Source organism: Salvia miltiorrhiza, chromosome 4 (genome assembly GCF_028751815.1).
Source record: "Salvia miltiorrhiza cultivar Shanhuang (shh) chromosome 4, IMPLAD_Smil_shh, whole genome shotgun sequence".
Lineage (NCBI taxonomy): Eukaryota > Viridiplantae > Streptophyta > Magnoliopsida > Lamiales > Lamiaceae > Salvia > Salvia miltiorrhiza.
Genome location: NC_080390.1, coordinates 11,356,434 through 11,379,122, shown reverse-complemented (window position 1 = coordinate 11,379,122; position 22,689 = coordinate 11,356,434). Strand labels below are relative to the sequence as shown.

At 37.0% G+C, this 22,689-nt stretch overlaps 1 protein-coding gene across 1 annotated transcript; it reads right to left on the bottom strand.

The window, feature by feature from the left end:
• Positions 1-12,932: 12,932 nt before the first annotated feature.
• On the bottom strand, positions 12,933-22,058 carry LOC131022999 (uncharacterized). The gene is made up of 2 exons (XM_057952538.1): positions 21,814-22,058; positions 12,933-13,629 (listed from the first exon to the last, which is right to left on the bottom strand). Exons 1-2 carry the CDS (start codon positions 22,056-22,058, stop codon positions 12,933-12,935), a joined length of 942 nt encoding a protein of 313 aa, XP_057808521.1.
• Positions 22,059-22,689: the final 631 nt, after the last annotated feature.

Here is a 22,689-nt window from a genome sequence, read left to right as displayed (position 1 = left end):
TGCTGAAGAGTTTCAGGACCTTGTCAGCTACTTCTTCTTCATCTTCGTCAAGACAATGCCCAGATCACAATTTCAGGGGATTGACGAAGTTCTTACTAGTGCTGAAATGGATGCTCTAGAGAGCAACGTCTTTGAAAAATTCAAAGTCACTAATCTCTGGGATGCTATCCATGACTGGTCTCCCAACTTCAAATCGTATCTAATCTCCAGAGGTCTTCTCAAAGAAAATGACATCAATGGTACTGAAGTTCACCCTGAGTCTCCCCCTCGTCAGACTGCTCCCTCCGACACAAGGGATGAAGACTCAGCTGATGAAGATCAAAGATCAGCAAGGACTCTCACTGATGAAGAAATCCAGATGCTGGATGAAAGGCTGATCATTCAAGAAGTAGCAACTTATGAGCTAAAAGTCAAACTGGCTTTTCTTGAATCTACAGTCATGCATCTTCAACAGCAATTGGGAATTCAGACCAAATCCAGCGCTATTCCTGAATCTCTCCACAAAGACAAACAAGAAGAAGACAAAAAGGGAAAAGGGAAGAAAGATGAAGAGTCAACTGAAAATCCTCAGAAGAGACAAAGCAAGAAGCTTCGCATCAACTAAGGACGAAGGAAGGTCAAGGAATGTCAACTGATTTAAATTTTCTTATCTGTAAATGATGTTCTTGTTTTGTTTTGTCGACTTCCATTTGTTCAGTATCACTTTATTTTTTCACAAATGTTGATGAATTTAAATCTGCCTTATTCTTGCTTATCCACAACTCTCTCCATAGTGCCTTACTGATTTGTTGATAAATGATTATCAAATCTAGGGGGGACGTTGTTTAGTTTTTATCAGTTATTGATTGTTTTCCTGACTGATTGTTGGGAACTTGCTCGAATTAGCGATAACTTTGACTGATAAGAGAACATGATCATTGTGCCATACTGTAGACTGGTGACTATATTTTACTCTTGGACTTATCTTTTCAAATCATTGCTTAAATGGTTCACCGCCTATATTTCATGATTTAAGAGATTGCATCGAATATTTCTCATCATTTTGAATCTCTTATTTTAAGGTATTTTTCTGACGGGCATTAATTACGGACTTCAAAATTCATTAAATACGATTTGGCGCGTGGATTTCAAACCGCCAATGTCTTTTCAATTGCCCTAGTAACAGTCCATCTTCCACGACCCTACTGCATCACCACGTCTTGCTCACTGTCTCCACTACTCACATCTTTCACTCTCCCTTAATCATCACATCTTCACCTTCTCTTTCGCATCACTACTAACCATCTTCCACAGCCATCAACAGTGAGAACTCTCTCTTATTTCCAAAAACTCTCTTTCTACAGATTTACAGAATGTCTAAATCCGACAAAGAGAAGTCTGATACACAGAAGAATGACTGCCTTACTAAAGGAGTCAGATACGACCAGTCATTGGATTATCCCTCACTCGAAAAGAAATAAGAATATCCTAAAGTAGAGGAGATACTGACTCGACATCAGTGGAAGACCTTCGTAACAAAGGAAGCTGACTATCTTCTCGTCGAAACTGTTCGACAATTCTATCAGAATCTGAAATTCAATGATTCCGGTGAACTCTTCTCCGAAATCACTGTGTTCAGAACTCCGGACTTTGCAGACAAACAAGAAGAAACGCTTAATGTTACTGAAATTGTTAGAAATCTATTCAAGCTTCCGAACAATGGTGCATACCCTCATCTCTTTCAGATGAAGAAGCTAATGCCATTCTCAAAAGGGCATTGAAGAATCCAAACAATACAGCTGAAGGGACGCTTGTTCTATCCCTTCTCGAGCCTGAATGCACTCTTTTAGGCAAAATTATACAAAAATGCTGGATAGGCTCAACAGGAACGCCAGACAAGGCTTCTCAGCCTCAGAAGAACATTCTGGCTGCTCTCCTGAAGGACGGACCCTTCAACTGGGAAGAGGCGTATCTCAACCACCTCTTCAACGAGCGTCAGAATACAAGGCCGGCAAATCTACTTCGACAGGGAAACAGGGTCTCCCAGATTATCATTCAAGGAACAAAGTATCTCCCCACTATCTACAGGCCGGAGATGCTGCCATTTTCAGACAACTACCGACTTCTCAAGGTTGCAAAAGGTGGACCCAAACCTTCTCCTAAAGCGAAGGTAATCACTCCCTCCTCTACTGAGTCAACTGAATCAGAAGTCCTTGAACCCTCTACTTCAAACCTCAACATCCCCACAAATGTGTCCCGTCGATCTCGTTCTACCCTTCCAAAAGCAACATCCAAGAAAATCTCCAAATCAAAGCCTAAAACTGCCTCAAGAAAGACTATCTCTCCGAAATCCAAAGGCAAGGGTGTTTTAGAAACTATCTCTGAACCAACTCCCACTGGTTCATCTGATAAAAGCCAAGCAGTCGTAGAACTGCAGTCCGAAGCTTGACAAGATGCAACGAATCACCTCCGACGTCTTCTTGGTGATTTTGATACATCTCTAGAAGTCTATCAGAACCTTCATAGACTTCTCACCTACACTTTCCTGAAGACGGCACCCTGCCCTCAAGTCAACAGTCTTCAAAATGCTGAAACTGAAGACTCGTTTGAAATTGAAGAGGCGTCCTTGATCAGTCTCTTTCAAATCACAAGAGTCTGGGATATCATCTATGGGTTTGATAAATTTGCCATGGATTATCTTGATTCCATCGGCTATTCCAGGCGCTCAATCTCCTTCAACAACGAAGCTGGCACATCCAAAATCTCAGAAGAGTCTACAGTCCCTGAGCCTGTAGATGACTTACCCTTTGCATTGCCACTTCATCAGGATCCAACTTCTGAGATCCATCTCCGAGAAGCTTCTGCATCTGAGACTGCTCCTCAAGCGGACTCTACAGCTGATGTCACTTCTCCAGAGCAACTGATGACTGATCCGATTAGTCAGTTGCAGTTTGAGACTTCAACTGTTTTGCCATCCTCCGTTGAGGATATTCAACCTGGTGACGTTGATATGACTGAACCTCCTTGCTCATCACCCGCAGCAGAAATGAAATCAGCTGACAACGCTGATCCCTTGTCTCCGGAAGGTCAAATTGAGGATATCACAGAAATTCCTCGACCATCTTCATCACCCTTCTTCAACACTGATGAGCCCACCTCTTCAGAGGGCCTTAACATCAGTCAAGAGCGTATGTATGCTCCCTTGCCTACTGAAGAAGAAGCTCTTTATTCTACTCCTCCCGCTGATGCTGTCACCACAACCAATGTTTCCTCAGCCACTGATGAGGCTTCTACCTCCCAAGGACCAGCGCAGGCACCTCCTGCTCCCCTTGAACAATCAGAGCAAATCGTCGATGCTCCTCCTGAGCAACCAGAAGAAATCATCAATGCTCCCCTTGAGCAACCAGAACAAGTCATCGATGCTCCGCCTGAGCAACCTGAGGAAATCATCGAAATCTCTCGCCGACCCAGTGTCATCCGATATAACTCGGATGTCGACACAGATGGATTTCTAACTGAGTGGAAAAAGAGAGAACCAGTCAGGACTAAGTTCCAGATTCATGAAGGAACTGAAAATCCGATTGATGCCTTGCTCGAGGTTATCATCAGCAATTTGCAATCGAGACACTCAAGCATGAAAGGGAACGACAGGACATCTATGGCGCAAAGTTCCTTAGGCATCTCAGAGTTGTTGAAGCTCAAGCCAAAGATGACATGATCCATCACGATGCTCGCCTCATTGATCTCCAAGCAAGAATTAATCGAGCCGAAATCAGTCATCTCACCTTCCAAAGAGACCTGCTTCGAGACGACTTACCGAAAATTAAAACAGAGCTCAAAGAGCTTCATCAATTTGTCTTGGAAGCTGAAATCAAAACCAAGCAGCAACTCCTTGATATTCAAGAAAAACTCAAAAACATGCTCGTTGAGTTCATGACTGAATTCATGACTTCTACAGATGCCCAACTGATGATCGCGCAAGAACTCCGACCGATCCTCATTCGCTTAGCTAAAGTTAAAAGTGAGCTGAAATGTGTTCGAGAGTCTTCCAACTCTTCGATCATGCAATCAATGCTGAGTGATATCAAGGATCTTCAGAAGAAGGTTAGCTCTCTCCCTCGTGATGATGCCGAAAAGGGGAAAGAGTATTTGGAACCTTTCTTGCCCAAAGAACTGGCACAAGACTTTGCCAGGGCACAAGCCATCTTCTCCGGCGCTACACAAGCCCCCTCTGTCTCAAGAGACCTCAGCAGAAAGAGACCAAGAGAAGAAAGCTCCTCTTCAGAACCGAAGGCCAAGAAAGCTCTCTCCTTAGACGAAGAAACCAAACAACCCTTTCAACAGAGGCTTCAAGATCAACAAAGAATAGTTCAATATATCAGTGAAGGCCTCTTGGCATCCCACCTGGATAGATGTGAACGACAAGATCGTTGGATGCCTTCCGAAATGAATGAATGGTGGGAAAAGCTGAAAGAAAGCTACACCAAATGGGTTATCTTCGTAAACCTCGACAGGAGCAGAGAATTCTAAATTGAAGCTTGGAAATACTTCCTTGTCAATTGGCCTGAAAGAGCGATGGTTGAAAGGATGCAGGATGCTCAGAGAAAAGCTAGGATTTCGACTGCAAATACTCTGAAGAAGACTGTTTGTCCTCCAAGGACCAGAAACGGCGTGAACAGAGATTCCATCAAAAGAGAAGTCGAAAGCATCTGCAAAATCTGGAAGGTACCGACTAATGTCCATTCAGAGCCTCTTAACAATATCAAGAATGCAGTTTTCAGCTTGTATGGACAGAAACCTTAGATTTCTGTTCTGTGTTCTTAAGAAGTTTTTCTTTTCTTGCTCTGTAATTCAAACTGACGTCTTATCAGTTTCTACTCTTAATGAAAAGAACTTCTTTTGATCTCAACCTGAAGACAATGACTCTTTATCCAAGCTCTGATTAACGTTTTTCTGTCTTCTCCTCGTTCTGTGTTAGAACTGTTGTGTTCTTTCTCTAAGTAGTTATTAGGTTCTATTGTTAAGGGGGAATAGTATTCACCTTGTTTTAGAACTTGTGCTCTGAGTTCAGTCTTTTGTATGTCTAGAACTGTTGTGTGGTTTTGGCATCATCAAAAAGGGGGAAATTGTTGGGAACTTTATGGAATATCCTAATCCTTGTTTTGATAATACCAAAATCCATAGGCTTTAATTGTAATAGATTAGAATTGTTTGAACTCAAGTGTAGAGTTCGTTTCTAGTTTTGTTTGCGGTTCTGAAGACTGAAGACTGAAGACTGAAGATACCAACTGAAGTATCAGTTGTAGAATCAGTTCGGAACTGATTACTTAAGGCGTGCCACGTGGATTCAGCGGACTGATACTAAAGTCAAGTATCAGTTAAACATTCTTCCTCAGACTGAACCTCCAACGTTCAAAGGAAGCCACGTACTCCAAAAGTATAGCCGCATTAAATGTAAAGATATCAGGATCATCCTTCTCTGCAGAGGTCATTCCTATTTGGTGGCTACTTTATGAGAGACGTCACCTCCTGCTCTTCAACATAGCCGTTCTCACCAAACAAGGAACCTCGAAGATTGAAGCCTCGGCCCAAATTCGAAAAGCTCTCCAACGGAAGAAATCTTGAAGACGTTCTCCGCCAACTGATCTATTCAAGACCTCTCCTATAAATAGCGCTCGGGGATCACTTCAATCTTCACCGATTCAACGACATAAGCTGAAACTCTGCCAAAATTGTTTCTCAGCCAAAGCTTAACCTCTCCAAAGCTTAAATCGAAGAAGAGAATTCCAAAGCCAAAAATTAGTCACTGCTGATTACACACACTCTCTTAGACCTTAGGCAAACCTCTGTTCATCCAGAAGCCTAGGTCAAACTAGCTCCAAAGAACTTGTTCTTTGAAGTTTAGTTGGCAAGATTTCAAACCTCCCTTCGAAAGATATAATCGAGTGTTTGAGTGAAAAAGAGTTCAGGAAGGTACTCTGACTCCGTGAGATCCTAGTGAAAGGTCATGCTAGGAGTGAGAAATCCAACGTGAGTGAAGTGTTGGTATTGAAGATTGGATCTTCAGTTGATTCGGTTGTGTGCACCCGTCTAAGCATACGGATAGGTTTGCAGTGCACCAGTTAAGCACTTGCAGAGTGGATTGTTGGTCTGATCAACCGACCGTGGATGTAGGAAATGTTTTTTGAACCACGTAAAATTCTCTGTGTTATTTACAGCTTTCAGTTTTACTTTCATACTTGTGTTCTTACATTTGATAAACTGAATTCTGAGTAACTGCAAAGAGAAACCTAAGACTAACAACGTGCTCAACCGAGGCTATTACGAAACAAAGTTATTTCCGCTGCGTATGTTATCAGTCTGACTGATCTATCATCTGATAGTCAGGAAGACTTGTAACATCTCTGTCTTAGCAAACTCGACTGAAGCCTTAACGTGCATCAGTTAACTTCCAGTGACTTAACTGATAACTCCTTACTGAAGAGTAGTTCAGTATCAGTCGTCAACCCTATTTGGTCAAAACTCCTTTCAGTTAACAGGTGTCTTAGTTTGCTTGTAAAGTTTCGTTTTGATCTCTATCTTGAGATCCCTCTGTTTTAGAGGAGAAAAATAGCACATAGGTGTATTTCCCCTCCCCCATACACCTATTCGAGACCCTCCAGACCTAACAATGTCCATCAAAGATATAGCGGTTCCTCCCACCCGCTTAGAACTTGCGAATTGTCTCTTGAACATGAGATATAAGTCTCCATATGAGTAGATGGAATTACACTGCAAGTTGTGGAACCATCTTTGAGCCATTCCTGACAATGTGGTTGCAAAAATTCTGCACTTTATACCTTCTCCATACTGATGTAATGCTGCGAGGCTTTCGAACCGTGCCATATGCACTTCCGGATCGGTGGTTCCATCATAGTCTAAAGAGATTGATCGATAATTGATAGGCAAGGGCTCCTGTAGAATTTCATCGGAAAAATGACAAGTGTTTAATCGGGGTATCAGGCGGCGAGAAGTTCTATGACCGTCTTTCCCTTTGGAAAGGCCAATATCCGTAAATCTGCATCGATTTTTCTTGCGTGGTTCTTCCCTCTGGTCCTCAGATGAATGTTCCTCGTGGTCAGAAGTCTCATTTACCTCAGTCTCTTGTACATTCTCCTTTAATTCTATTTCCAAGCTCTTCAGTTGGCTTTAAGAAATTATACAATTTCCCTTAGCTTAGTATTCTCCCTCTGAGTTCCCAGGCTGCGCCGTGGGGTAGTACCACTAGTGGAATCACCTACGTCTTCTATCTGGACGCTATCAGTGACAAACTTTCTCTTGTTCTTTCCATTCCCTTCTTCGTTATTCTCCATACCCTTTTGAGTAACTGGTTTTGAGGTGATAGGTGCTTCACCTCCCTTCTCCTGCATTGGTGCGGTGGTGATTTTCTTATGGATCATAAGCTTATCTTCCCTTGGTGTAGCCAGTGTAATAGTAGGAAGGTGTGCCCCTACCAATTGACTCATTGTGGCATAGTTAAGCATTGCCAACATCTGTTCAGTAATCGTGATATTAAGAAGTCCCGGTGTAGAGGTAGACATCACATTGGCTTGAGCCGACGTTCCAATCAAAGACTGTGCTGTTCCTGGGTAGTAATAGCGAGCCCCGGAGTGGGACTGTTACATGTAGGAAATCCCGGTGGTGTGAACTCAGACAAGTTGATACCCTGTGTTGAAAAGACCCCTGCTTTTTTACTCCCTGAATTCCCCGCGGCCATGTCGAAGTCTTTGGCCAGATCCCGTTGGGGATCGTTGATCCCCATATCTTTTTTTTGCCCCCCTTATGATCACTGCCTGAGATGGTGGGGCCCGTGAGAAATCCTAAGAATACCCTTGAGATAGAAAAATTCATAGAAGCCCACAAACTCCGGTCCATAATATGATTTAGGATCAAATGTACGGTTTCATTAAAGAGAGAAGTTGCGTAAAAAACCTTTCCTCGTGAATATTTATGAAGAGCATCAAGTTTTTCTGGGAAATAAACCTAGAAAAGCTATCATCCCATCATTTTTCCAGAATGAACAAATACCCTTATGAAGATAAGGAACTCAATCGCATAATAAACATCATTACAAAGGACAAACGTTAGTTAACAGTAATATCGAGAAAGCAAGAATTTGAGCACTTGAAGCAACCTTTAACTACGCACTAATCAGAGAACTCACAACGATTTCGCCATATGAACATTACTTATCAAAAGTGTAGAACGTGGGTATTACCTTTACCCCTGTTACGGCTCATACTCCATATATGAAAACAGAGCAGGCAAGAAAAAGATCTCCCGACAAAATAAACTCAGAATCACCAAAAGAAGATTTCCACACAAGAACTTATTCAAGACAAATCCGCAAAATCATGAAACCATTTCCAGATAGCATATCAGAAATCACCTAAGTTTATCATTTTCGAAACCCATCATATAATGGGAATTCCCCCTTGGCAGCACCCAAAGAATTTTTCATGCAAAGATTTCAAAGAACTTCAGATTCAAGCACATACTAAGAGATCTACTCATGGACATGTTCATACACCTCAGATCCACACCAAAAACAAGAAACAGCAAGAAGGACAGAACATCAAAATTATCTAAACTCACGCCTTAACACAGTTTTTCCACAGACGGCGCCAGTTGGTGAAGAATAGAATCATTCATACCCAACAAAGTTAACAAAACAGTCGAAGAAATAACCTGAAGTGAGGATGGTGTTTTAACTCAAACGTTTCTTGATGAATAATTCTTCTTCAGATACAATAGGTGTTTCAATATGAGTGTGCTATCAGAGAGTAAAATCGGAATCCTCCCTATCACTACAGACTCAGTATTTATAAGTGATGAAAATAAGGGTACAATTGTCTTTTATTCCTTCGCACGTACTCGATCATGCACGGTACGATTCTGGTGTCACTATTGCAGTTGATTGTCCTTGCGTTAACGGACTTGCAGCCTTTCACTTTTATCATAAGGTAGTTGTGAGGATCTGCGCAAGCATCTCCTCAGTGGGCAACGTAGTCTTTCTCATATGGCTGTGTAGATACATCTTAACCGTGGAGGTTGACTTCCTCGGGCTGCGCTGTCTTCAGTGGTAAGGGTTGAGTTCTTCGGGCTGCACTGTTCTTTAATGGTGAGGGTTTAGTTCTTCGGGCTACGCTGTTCTTTAGTGGTGAGGGTTGAGTTCTTCGGGCTGCGCTGTTATTTAGTGGTGAGGGTTGAGTTCCTCGGGTTGCGCTGTCTTCGGGATAGACTCATTTTCACACCTTTGGTTCTACTTCCTTACCTGTGCTGTTAGTTCTTCAATATGTACAATAATCAACATGGGAAGTGGATATCATTTAACTATGAGGTGTTTATTGACTCCTGCGCTGGTGAGGATCCTATCCCTCATCATATGTGATTGTGTAATGCGTTGCATCAATTTCAATCCATGTATTAGACTATTGCTTACATAAAGATGATAATATTTTATTTTTTCTAAAAAAAATTTATTCAAAACTTTTTTTTTATATTTTGAGTAAATAATAATAATAATAATAATAATAATAATAATAATAATAATAATAATAATAATAATAATAATAATAATAATAATAATAATAATAATAAAAAAATAATAGTGCACGTTTCATACAAATATACATGTCAAAACATAATTTTACAAGGATTAAGAATGGAATGGAATGGTTAATACCATGGTAGATGGAAGAATGGTGATTCCTACCAAAAAAAATATAGCAAGCATAGGAATGGAATGAATGTAGGAATCACCATTCCATTCCCACCTTCATTCCATCATACCAATCACCTCCTAAGGGTGTGTTTAATTTGATGGATAAATTTATCCAATGAAAATGATGGATAACAAAAATTTATGATTTTACATGTCTTCTTTCTTTTCCTACATTTTACACAAAAGAAAAGTTCATCATTTCTCCTTCTTTTTTTTTTCACTTCAAGGATGGACAATATATAGATTCTTTTTAATTTATATTTTTATATTTTCTTATAGATTAATTTATTATATATTAATCATGTATACAAAATTATGGCATATTAATTTATTATAAATTTTTCATAATTAACTGATGGGCCGATAAAGTTTCAAAGATACATGTAAAAATGTTTTTTGTTATTTTTATTTTTTTATTATATATTCTAAAATAGTGATATTTTAACCTTAAATTATAAATATTTTTAAAAAGAATCATAAATTTAAAAGAAAAAAGAAACTTGATGGGTCGAGAGTGTAAATAATGGGCTATTGGGCTGCTCTTAACAATTTTTTCACTATTTTTTTCACTTTCTTCTCTTAACAATTTTTTCACTATTTTTTTTCATTCAATATGATAAGATGTTTAATATAGTATTCTTAATTAAATAGCGGCTATTATTAAGAAAAGAAAAAAAAAACCTAGAACCCTTGAAAGCACAGAAAACGCGACTAAGGGCTGAGCCTTATAAAAACATTTTAAGGGAAAACCGGACAAGATGTTTAATATAGTATGAAAATCAACACAAATAAATTTAAAACTAATGAGTTTTGAAAATTTGAAAATATTTTATTTTCTCTCTCTTCGTTAAAATTTTATACTAACTTTAATTATTTATACTATAACAATCTCCCGTGCGATGCACGGCGAGTATCGAAATTAAACGACATCAATTACTCAATAAAATTTTGGATTTGAAAACATAAATTTTCAACTTTGTATAAAGTGTAATGACAATTATAGTTAATAAATAATTAATAATCATTTGATAATGAAAATTAGCTTTATATTTTATTATAATTATAAAGTATGATGCATCATAATAAATAAATATAAAAAAATAATTTGAAATTATATTTTTTTAATATATATACTAATTTCATCTACAAAGTTAAATTAACATTAATACAAAAAAATTATTTTAAACAAAGAGTTATAAAATGAACCAATATATATTCCTTCACCACTATTATAATTAAAAAAAATATATGTAAACACAAACACATGATATTTACTTATTTTTATCTAAAAATACAAAAAAAAAGTTATTTAATATAATAGAAAAAAGTAAACATGTCACTAAAGAGAAAATTAACACTCATTAAAGCAGAGAGGAAAGAACAAAATACTAATATTTTAAAACTTTAAATTATCATAACTTATTCATTCTAAATTAATTTTTTTTTATCAAAAGATGAAGATAAGAGATAAATTTTGTAGTAAAGAGAGAGAGAGAGAGAGAGAGAGAGAGAGAGAGAGAGAGAGAGAAATATAATAACAACAATTATTAAATTACAATAAAACAATTTCGATATAATATTAATAACAACAATAATAATAGTGCAAAAAAAGGAAGAGATAAAAATATAAAAGAATGGAGAAAAAGAAATAGGAGAGAGAAAAATAATTACCATAAATTTTTTAATTACAATAACTTATTTGTTTCAAATTCATATTTTATTATTTTTATACCAAATTAAAGATCTTGTCATTATCTTTAATTTAAGATACATATAGAATATCTTTCCATATATCAATTTTAATTTTTTTTTAAGAAAATTACTTAAGTATGAAAGAGAGAGTAGAAGAGAGAGAAATTGTATGAAAAAAATAGTGAAAAAATCGTGTGATAGAGAGAGGAGAGAGAAAAAGTGAAAAAATGCATAGTGGAAGGAAAGAGAAAAATTGGCGGGAACAAAAACTGGTGTTTATTAAAATGCAATTTTATTAAAAAGGAAAAGAAAAACCTAAAAAAATCCTTGAAAGCACAGGAGAAGCAGACTAAGGGCCGAGCCTCATTAAAACCTTTCTACAGAAAACCCCGAGGAAAAAACCGTAGAAAGGAAAAAGAGTACCCGTCTAAAAAACGAAAAGAAGGGGGGAGAGAGCGGAGGGGTAAGTTTCCGGAACTCCGGCCTAACCATCGTCCCCAAACCAACCCGGCTCTCACCCCGCAAAAAAGACCGAACAGGGGCAACTGGCCGGTGAGACGCCGTCGCCAAGTAGCCCAGAAAGGAAAGCTATACGGCCGGTTAGACTCCGTCGCCGTTAGCTCGAACAAAGAAGACAAACAAAAGTAAGCAACACGGCCGGTTAGATGTCGTCGCCGTGAGATTACCACAGAACCAAGATCAGAGCTAAAATGATAAAACATCGGCCGGTTATACTCCGTCGCCGAGATTACCACCCAAGCAAAAACCGAAGAAATAAAATGAATAGTTTCGGCCGGAGTGAGGCCGTCGCCGGAAACTAAAACGCTGTGAAAACTCCGATTGCGCGATCTGTCCAACAAGTAACGACCACGCCAAAAGCAACTCCCCCAGCTTATCAACGCAGCCCTTCCAAAACGCCCACGATCGCCATCCAAACAAAAGCTTCCAGCAAAAACACTCTAACAAGAAGGTGGTGAAACAGCCGTGGGCCCGAAGACAGAAACCACGCAGGGTGCCAAGAGGACGGCTGCCACGCAAGCTGTCGAGCAGCTCAGCCTTGACATCCGCCGACAAAACCAACTCGAAGGCATTCGCCCCAATCCAAAAATGTAAACTCCAGCTCTCATGAATCAGGTGAGCCTCCACGCTAAAGACCCCCTCCAACTGTTCGATCAAAGTCCCGGAATACCACCCACCCGCGGTAAACTGGAGGAAGAGCCTTCTAGCCTTTGTTGCCTCAGAACTCAAGTTGGAATACCACCCAAAGCTCCTCTTCCAGCCGCTGAGGAGCAGTTGGAACAGACCATCAAAAACCGCCAACACCCAAGAGCTAGAAAAAACGAGCAGCCCCTGCCAGGCTCGTCCACCAACCGTTTGAAAAAACGACCAAAAAACCATGAGAGAGCTCAATGAAGAACCATGTGGATATGGCTATGTGAGGACATATCCAAACGCACCGCAGCCTTGATAGCATCAATCTCGAAGTCCCAGCAGCCCTCTACCTAGTATCCGCAGCCAGGATGTCCGCCACCTTGTTGCCTTCCCGATATATATGAGAAACATAAAGATGGAATTTATCGAGAAGCACAAGAATCCTTTTCCACGAGGCCATGAAACGCCAAGGAACAAGTAAAGAACGATCTTGGATAAGGCGAACAATATAAGTAGAGTCTGACTCCAACCAAAGATAAAACCAATTGCGGTCATTAGCATATTGAATAGCGGTTATTACCGCAAGAAGTTCCGCCTCGAACGCATAGCCAATCCCTCTTTTTTTATGAAAGCAACCACGCACCGTACTATGATTATCACGAAAGACTCCTCCAGCAGCAATCTTTCCCGGCGCCCCCAACGCAGAGCCGTCCGTATTAACCTTGATCCAATGGTTAGAAGGAGGCCACCAGTAAACATTTATAAAGTCCGGCGGAATAGCAGCACGACCTTTTATCCCAATCTTTTTAAGGATCGAGAGATCCTCCCAAGTGTTTGCCATAGCACCTAATTTAAAATTCTCCTCCATTTCCCGAAAAGTCACCTTAATCGAGTGAAAAATCTTTTTAGCCTCAAATTTGTCGTCATCAAAGATACAATTGTTACGCTGCGTCCAAATGCTCCAAATAAGAGAAATAATACCAGCCTTCCAGAAACAAGCAAGTTGGGAACTAAACGAGTAACCCCAGGCAGCCACCAACATGCTGAAAATATCCGAATTATCGATGTCATGATTACAAAAACTGGTGTTTTATATTTTATATATATATATATATATATATATATATATATATATATATATTTGTGTATAAAAATATTTATGTATAATGCTAATTTTTATTATCAAATGATTTAATAATTATAATTACTTTATACAGAGTTTAGAATTTAGGTTTTTAAATTTAAAATCTTATTAAGTAATTAATGTGAATTATTTTATTTTTAAAATATATACTCCCTCCATCCATGAAAGAACTTCCTAGGAGGGAGTGGCACGGGTTTAAGAAAAACTATTGTTGAGTATATTGAGAGTGGATAAAAGGTAGTTGAGTGTATTGGGAGTGGTGAAAATGTGTTATAATTAATATTGAGAGTTGTGAAAAGTGAAAAGTAAGAGGATTATAAGTGGTGGGGTATAGTCCAAAAATAGGTAGGAAGTTCTTTTGTGGACGTCCCAAAAATGAAAGATAGGAAGTTCTTTCGTGGTCGGAGGGAGTATGTTGCATTCATATTCTCCGAAATACGAAACGGCGCGTGGTAGACGGCAACAGCGGTAGCTGTCAGCTAACAGCAACCCACCATTTCGGGAATGATAGTCAAAGCCCTAGACAAAGCTGGTAGCTGACGACGGCAACAGCGACTCTTCTTCTCTTCTTTAGGATGCTGTCAAACCTTGCGGGTCGGCCCGGCCCGGCCCAAAATTTCAGCGGGCCTTGAACATTGAAGCCCAGCCCGGCCCTATATGGGCCGCCGGGCGGGTCGGGCCAAAACGGGCCAAAAATTGATAAATTAATATATATATATATATATATATATATATATTTAGTTCCAAAAATTAATAAATTAAATCAAATTTAAAGAAAAAAATTGAAGACAAATTCGATGAAACAAAAAAGGCCTTAAACAATCTACATCTAAATTACGTAATTGACTAAAATTAAATGTAAACAAATATGACTAAAACTAAATGTAAACAATATGAATACAAGTAAAAAACAAAAACTAATTGCAAAAACAACAAAAACTGAAAACAATTTATTCACAAATTAATTAATACAGTAATCAAATCAATTGGAATCAGATAACAACCACCAAAAATAAATAAATCTTTCAAGTAAAAATAATTTAATATTGATTGCTAATTTAAATCCTAAGTTAGATTTCGACTCGTCATTGTCGTCAATTGAAGAAATTGACTTAGATTGGGTTGGGTCCATTGAAATTTTGGAGGAGATATAAATTTTCGAAATTTTCACCTTCTATATTGACGGGCCGATTTAGGCCCGAAAGCCCGGCGGGCCGCATGGGCCGGGCCAGGGAGGCCCGATTTTTTTTGGGCCTTGAAAATCCTAGCCCAGCCTGGCCAAAACTACGGACGGACCGGTCCATTTTCGGCCAATTTTGACAGCCCTAGATGGAAAGTTTGCTTTCTGATTTTCCCAGGAGGTCAACATAAAAAAGAAAGAAATTGGGTAATTGAAATTGGTAGCCCCAAATACCAAAATGGGCTGTATCGATGGGCTGGGCTTAAAATTAAGGCCCATTTCAAATATTTATTTCCGCGGTTTACCTTAAAGTTATATTTTTCATGATAAGATCTGTTTACCATACTAGGAAAATTAATAAAGGGGTGATGTCATGTAAATTCGTGAATTTTATCTACTTTTTTTTATTTTCTACTCGTACTTTAAATTATGCGTATAAATACTTTAATTTTGTTAATTATTTAATTTTACACTTGACGACGAATTACTTCTAAACCACATTTGACATGATAATATAATTTTTGACGTGACACGCACGTGTCTTGAAATAATTAAACGACGTTGTTTTGCATCTGATAATAAGGCACGTAAATTATTCTTTCACCAATTCGTACAATTATCGTTCGTCGAAGACAACAATAATTTTTAACGCGTCTTATTATCAAATACTCCCTCCGTCCCAGCTGAAATGTCTTGTTTCTTTTCGGCACGGAGATTAAGAAATGTGTATAAAGTAGATAAAGTGGGTTGGTGGAAATTATTTAAATATTAAGTAGAGAGAGAGAGTGTGTATTGCCAAAAAAGGAAACAGTACATTTCAAGTGGGACAACCCAAAAAGGAAAACATGACATTTCAGTTGGTACGGAGGGAGTACAAAATAATATCGTTTAACTATTTCAAAACATGTGTGTGCCACGTCAAATATTATATTGTCATGTCAAATGTGATATGAGCTATTTCGGCGTTGGGTGCAAAATCAGATACTCCCTCCGTCCACAATTTAATGCCCTACTTGCCTTTAAAAATCTGTCCACAATTTAATGCCCTATTCTGCTTTTTGTACCATTTTACTCTTCTTCTTTTCCTATATTTACTACCCTTTACCATTAAAGGACCCACCTTAAAACACCTTTATCATTTGTATATTCTATATTTACTACACTTTATCACTAGTGGACCCACTCACAACACCTTTATCACTTTAGTCAACTATCTTTATCACTTTAGTCAACTACCCTTATATTTCATCCACATCACCTTTTTAAGCTTTCTTAGTCTCCGTGCCCACACCCAAATAGGGCATTAAATCATGAACGGAGGGAGTAATTAATAAAGTCTAAGGTATTTATGCCCATAATTTTAAATATGAGCGCAAAATGATAAAGCAAGTAAAATTTGAAAATTTACAGGTATTACCCCTTAAATAAATATCAAATGATTCTCATTTGTTATATTTTTCACGGGTCAGATAACTTAATTGCCTATTTAGCTTCATTTATTTTATCTCTTACTATTTCGTTGCATAGGACGAATATAATAAGGGGACGTTTATTTTGTAGGATTAGTTTTAATAGATAAAAATAATAAGATTAATTCCTTATTTTCTTTGATGGTTCAAATATGACTAAATTTCCATTATATAGAGGGGTATTTTTTTAATAATTAGTCTATATAAATAAAATTAATTCGGGCTAATTCATTATTAATAAAATAGACTTGAAATTAATAATTGATTAATTGTAATAAAGATTTTAAAGTTCATGTGCAAAATGAGAATTTGTTGAAAGTTCGATAATTATATGCAATTAATCCTTTAAAATTTACCAATGTTCTTGAAAAAAAAATCAAATTTTTTATTATTTGAGCTAAGTTTGATCGGCTCATATCCAATCAAAATGATATCATTAAAAAAATCTTAATATAAGAATAAAAATATTCAATAATATATTTTATCAATCGTAAATTTCTCTAAAAAATTATCTAATCATGCATGTACGATACAATGTACTTATCTAATCATAAGTAACATTTATTTTTTTGCAATACTCCATATCCATGTTTGGTGAAAGTTACAATTACATATGTGAAAAAGAGGAAAAAGAAAACAACAAAAATCAGAAAGTGAACGGAACCTAGCAAGAATTGGCATGTACACTAAAATAATTAAATAAACCTAAATCTTACTTAATTTTGGAAAGCTAGCTACACTCTCTAGCAAGATAAGACTCATCAAATCTATTATATAATAGGATTAACCCTTAGCCTATGTGGCATATCTAAAATCTCACCATTTCAAAATTTTCCATATATAATCTTCATCATTTATTAATTAATTAACTATTACATTCTATATAAAGATTCATTAATCATAATAAATATAACTAATAATAAATGTATATATATAATAATATTAACATTACATATAATCTAAATTAATAAATTTTATTATTTATTTTTTCTAGATAAAAATTAGATTTATATGTCTGATAAGAAAAAAATTATAATCTATATACGATAAATTATTTTAATTGAATGTTAGTGATTAGATGTATATTTGTTATTAATTTTATATTTCTCAATAGCGTACATATTATATGTATATGTTGCAATATATTATATTGTGTGTGTGTGTATATATATATATATATATATATATATATATAATATTTATATTCTTAATAATTTTCAATAAAATTGATTTTAAATTAAGTTTGAATTGAGACATGCACATATATGTAAATTATAAACGGGTCCGGTCATTGATTTACATGTTTGCATAATAAGGCACAAATTCTATAAACTGATTAATTTAAAATAAAATCTTATTTTATGTCTATCAAAATAATTAAAATTTTATTTTTATTTTTTATAAAATAAATCCATACATTTTATTTATATAGGGAAGAAAAATATATTTTTCATTTCTGCAAACTTTATTTGTTTTTGTTCGTCCATTACTATAATAATAATAATAATAATAATAATAATAATAATAATAATAATAATAATAATAATAATAATAATAATAATAATAATAATAATAATAAATTCTATAATACGATTAGACCTTAGCCTACGTGGCAGGCCTCAAATTCTTTCTTTTCAATCTCAATCTCCAACGTGGCATTTGAGAATCCAATCTATATATTCTCATTCTCACTTTTAAAACAAAAGTCACGCCTCCCTCTTCCTCACGCCTGCCTCTTCCTCACCCCATCGCCATCGTCCCTGAATCCGGTCGGCGTCGTCTGCCCCTTCACTGTCTCTCTCTTCCCTCAATCATTTTCTCTCTCTAAAGTCGATAATTCCTTAGTTAAATTCTATAATTGCATACCTAGATTTTTAGCTATAAATTCCTTAGTTAATAATGATTTACGCTTCATCGTGTTTTTTCAGCCAACACAAGGTACTTTTGTTCTTTTTTTGCTGTGTTTAGGGAGCAAAGCAAACCTTTTGCTGTGTAATTTTAGTGCTTCGTATTTGAATAAAATTTGTTTCTGACTTGTGAAAGATATGTTATAAGCCTTTCGACGGAATATGTAAATTACAGTTGATTGGGTCCATATAATACCATTTTGAGTTGCTAGAGTAAAGCTTAAATAGCAGAGTTGTCATAGCAGAGCTTCTAGAGCAGAGCTGCCAGAGCCAGAGCAGAGCTTCCAGAGCAGAGGGTCAGAGCCATGTTGCTAGAGCAGAGATACCAGAGCAGAGCTAACCAGAGCAGAGATGCCAGAGCCAGTGCTAACCAGAGCAGAGTTGCCAGAGCAGAGCTGACAGAGCCAGAGCTAACCAGAGCAGAGGGCCAGAGCCAAGTTGCCAGAGCAGAGATTCCAGAGCTAAGTCATTAAAGTCAGAGCCAGAGCCAAGTCGCCAGATCCAGAGTCAGAGCTAAGTCATAAGAGTCAGAGCCAGAGCCAAATCGCCAGATCCAGAGTCAGAGTTATGCTATTGGAGCCAGAGCGCGGAGCCACACGCTAGAGACAATTCGCCAGAAGGCGGAGCTACTTAGCAGAGCGGAGCCAAAGAGTAGAGGTCTGCCCCAAGGAAAGAAATCCAGAGCTACTAGACAGAGCGGGATGATGAGGACAGAATCCAACTCTGTAATTAGGGGACAACGACCTGACAAGTTATAATCTAATAATAGCCTTAATTAGTTTAATGACGAGCATGCGGAATAGATGACCAGACGAATTTACTACTTTACCCCAACTGTAATGCCTATAAATACTTACGATGATGAAATAAAGCACACGCTCTCTCTTTTACTGCTTTAAGAACTCTTCTATTTCCTTTCTCTCTAAAGTTTGAACTAATAAAATTACATATATAAATAAAATATCTAAATTGTTAGAGTTATGTTTGTTAGATAGTTGACAATTGGAGTCATGGTTGAATATAATTTCATATTTGATGATGCTCTCTCAAACTCTAGATGAGATGATGCTCAAAACTCCAGACGAGATGACGCTCTTTCAAGTTTTAGACGAGATGATTCTCTTTCAAGTTTCAGACAAGATGATGCTCAGAGGTTAGAGGTGATCTGTCAAGTTTGCGACGAGCTGATGCCCACAACTTGGTTGGTCTTAAAACTCCAAATGATACGATGTTGGATAAATCAGTTATGTTCTTTTAAATATCAGGTGATATTATTTTCATAATTAGTTATGCTTTTAGAAGTTCGGAATTATATGATACCTATGTCAAATTTATATGTATTTCTACTCTTTTTTTTTTCTTACGCGTCAACTTTTTATAAAATTTCATATGAAAACTAATGGGTATTTTTATGATCTCAACAAAATTAATAATTTAATTGCTAAAAGTTGATGACATTAATATAATTTAAAATGTATTACTAATTTAATTTAATTTAATTTAATTAATTATATAAATAATTTACATAAAAAATTATTTTATATAATTATCATAAAAATAACATAAAATATATAAATTACAAGAAAATATGTACCCGTCGAATTTCGACGGGTAATACACTAGTGTATGTATTATTGGGTATCACTCCATTTTCCTGATTCGCATAAAGCAGATTCCGTGTACCTACCCACCCAACTAAATGTTCTAATACGAAACAAAACAAAACAAACAAAACAAAACAAAAATAATAAAAAGAAAGTAAAAATAATTAAATTATGTTATCCAAGAAGAAACGTATATTGTATCGTTTAATTTGCAATTTATGCTATTGCTTAAGCTCGACTTATATGTATACTGGGGGTTTCCACTTATACTTGTGTTTGTGTGTGTTATGGATAATACCACTTAAATAAATAATACTACTAATTAAGAGAGTATTAGATTATAAATTTATTTTAATATATAAATTACGAACTTTATGAATGTACTATTAAAATGGTATAAATTTAAAAAGTAAATTTTTAGTTCATAAATTTTGAACCTACGATCATGAATACATCAATGAAAGTGATAAATTCATGGTAGATTTTCGTTACGCATGATATGGACGGATCCAAAATTTATCAGGGGAAACTGAATTTGTTGAGCTATAGTGTCTGAAAATATTTGCACGGGGTTCGGAGACGGGAGCCCCGAGCCAATTCTTTTTTAACATTTCGTACAGTTTATTTTCATGCATTTTTTTAACAGTCGCTTAATATAATAAATATTTGTTCATAATTCAGTTAATTCAACAACGAGTACATTGAAAGCATATAAATACATACTTCTATATATATATATATATATATATATATATATATATATATATATATATATATATATACTTAAAAAAATATTCCATCTTCTAAAAAAATAAATTATTTTTCATTATTAATAGTTCATAATTTTATTTTAACATAATTTACTCAAATTTAATATTAAAAATTAATTAAGAAAAGAAAATAGGATAAAAATTACATAAATTTAATAAATTTAACAAATCAATGTAAAATATTAAGCCATTAACCATGGATACTATAATTATTAAGACAATGTAATACTAGTATAATTTTCCAGCCCCCTATATCTGCCACTGTCATTACCTAGGGACAAGAAATGAATTATAGTTTATATGTCAAAATGAATTTTCATTTTAATTATCTTTACTAGCTAAATGTAAAATAAATAACTTAATTGTTATTTTCAGCTTGTCCACAAAAAAATTACCATATTTATTTATATTAGTAGAATTCAAATAATTTTATTCAAATCTAAAATGGATCCTTAATATAATTCACCTATAATTTTATTCATATTTTATTAATAAATTGCGTCGTTCTCAGTGTGATAAAAATTTTATTGATAAGAGAGTAATTATTAAATTGCGATTTTATTAAAAAAGAAAAGAAAAAACCTAACGAACCCTTGAACGCACAGAAGAAGCAGACTAAGGGCCGAGCCTCGTTAAAACCTTTTCACAGAAAACCAGTGGGAAAAACCGTGAAAAGGAAAAAGAGTGCTCGTCTAGAGAAAATAAAAGAGAGAAAATGGGAAAGAGCGGAAAGGAAAGTTTCCGGAACTCCGGCCTAACCATCGTCCCCAAACTATCCCGGCTCTTACCCAGCGAGAACAAGCTAGACGGCCGGTTATGCGCCGTCGCCGTAAGCTCGAACAAAATCAAACAAAAAAACAGGAGAACTATACGGCCGGTTATACGCCGTCGCCGTAAGTTCTCAACAAAGCCCGTCACCAAAAACCTCATCAAAAAGGGAGCTACACGGCCGGTTATACGCCGTCGCCGTGAGCTCGCCGAAATACCCGAACCCAACAAGGTCACTACACGGCCGGTTATACTCCGTCGCCGATAGTGTCCCATGAAACCAATCCCTCCCTTCGCTACATGCAGCTGAAGTTGCCTTCCGCTGAAAGACCAGAACCGAAGAGAAATCCGATCACCAAGTGATCGATGAAAAGTCCGAACGAACTGAATATTGCGAGCCAGCTGTTCGACAGATGTCTTGAGGAGCTCGGCGCGATCGTTACCATTCCCTCGCAGCATGTAAAGAGCTGCTATCACATCCAACTCACCCATCAGAACCATCAAAGCATCGGCCATAAAGCTGGACTCCGAATGAGGTTCCGAACAGATCCTCGAGCTTCCAGCCGTATATAGAAATCTGCTAAAATAGCAGCTCAACACCCAAGTCCCGATCAAGCGATAAGTGCCCATGAACCTCTCCTTGCAAGCATAGATACGTGACTCCCACTTAAGACAATCCAACAGCTCACCACCCTTCCGCAGACCCAAAGGTCGTGTGATCCCCGGGCCTCGCGCTCTACATCTTGAAGCGAAGATGACTATGTACTGCCATATCCGAACGAACGGCATTCTTAATCTCATTGATCTCATGAGGCCACCATCCCTCAATTCTGTCGTCATTCGCCATAATATCCGCCGCTTTATTTCCTTCCCGGTAAATGTGAGATATTTGGAGATTGAAATCGCCAAGCAAATTCAGCACCTCCCTCCAAGCCGCAAAGTATCTCCAAGGAACTGAGGTGGAACGATTATGAAGAATGTGTACAATATAAGCTGAATCTGCTTCCACCCAAAGATGTAGCCAACCCCTCCGATGAGCAATACGTATAGCATAAATGACAGCCAGAAGCTCCGCTTCAAAAGCATAACCAATGCCGCCTTTAACGTGGAAGCAACCACGAACCCAAGCCCAATTGTCCCGAAACACGCCCCCAGCCGAGATTTTACCAGGCGAGCCTAAAGCCGATCCGTCGGTATTGACCTTTATCCAGTGAGTAGCAGGCGGCCACCAGTGGACGTTAATAATTTCCGGAGGGGGCGC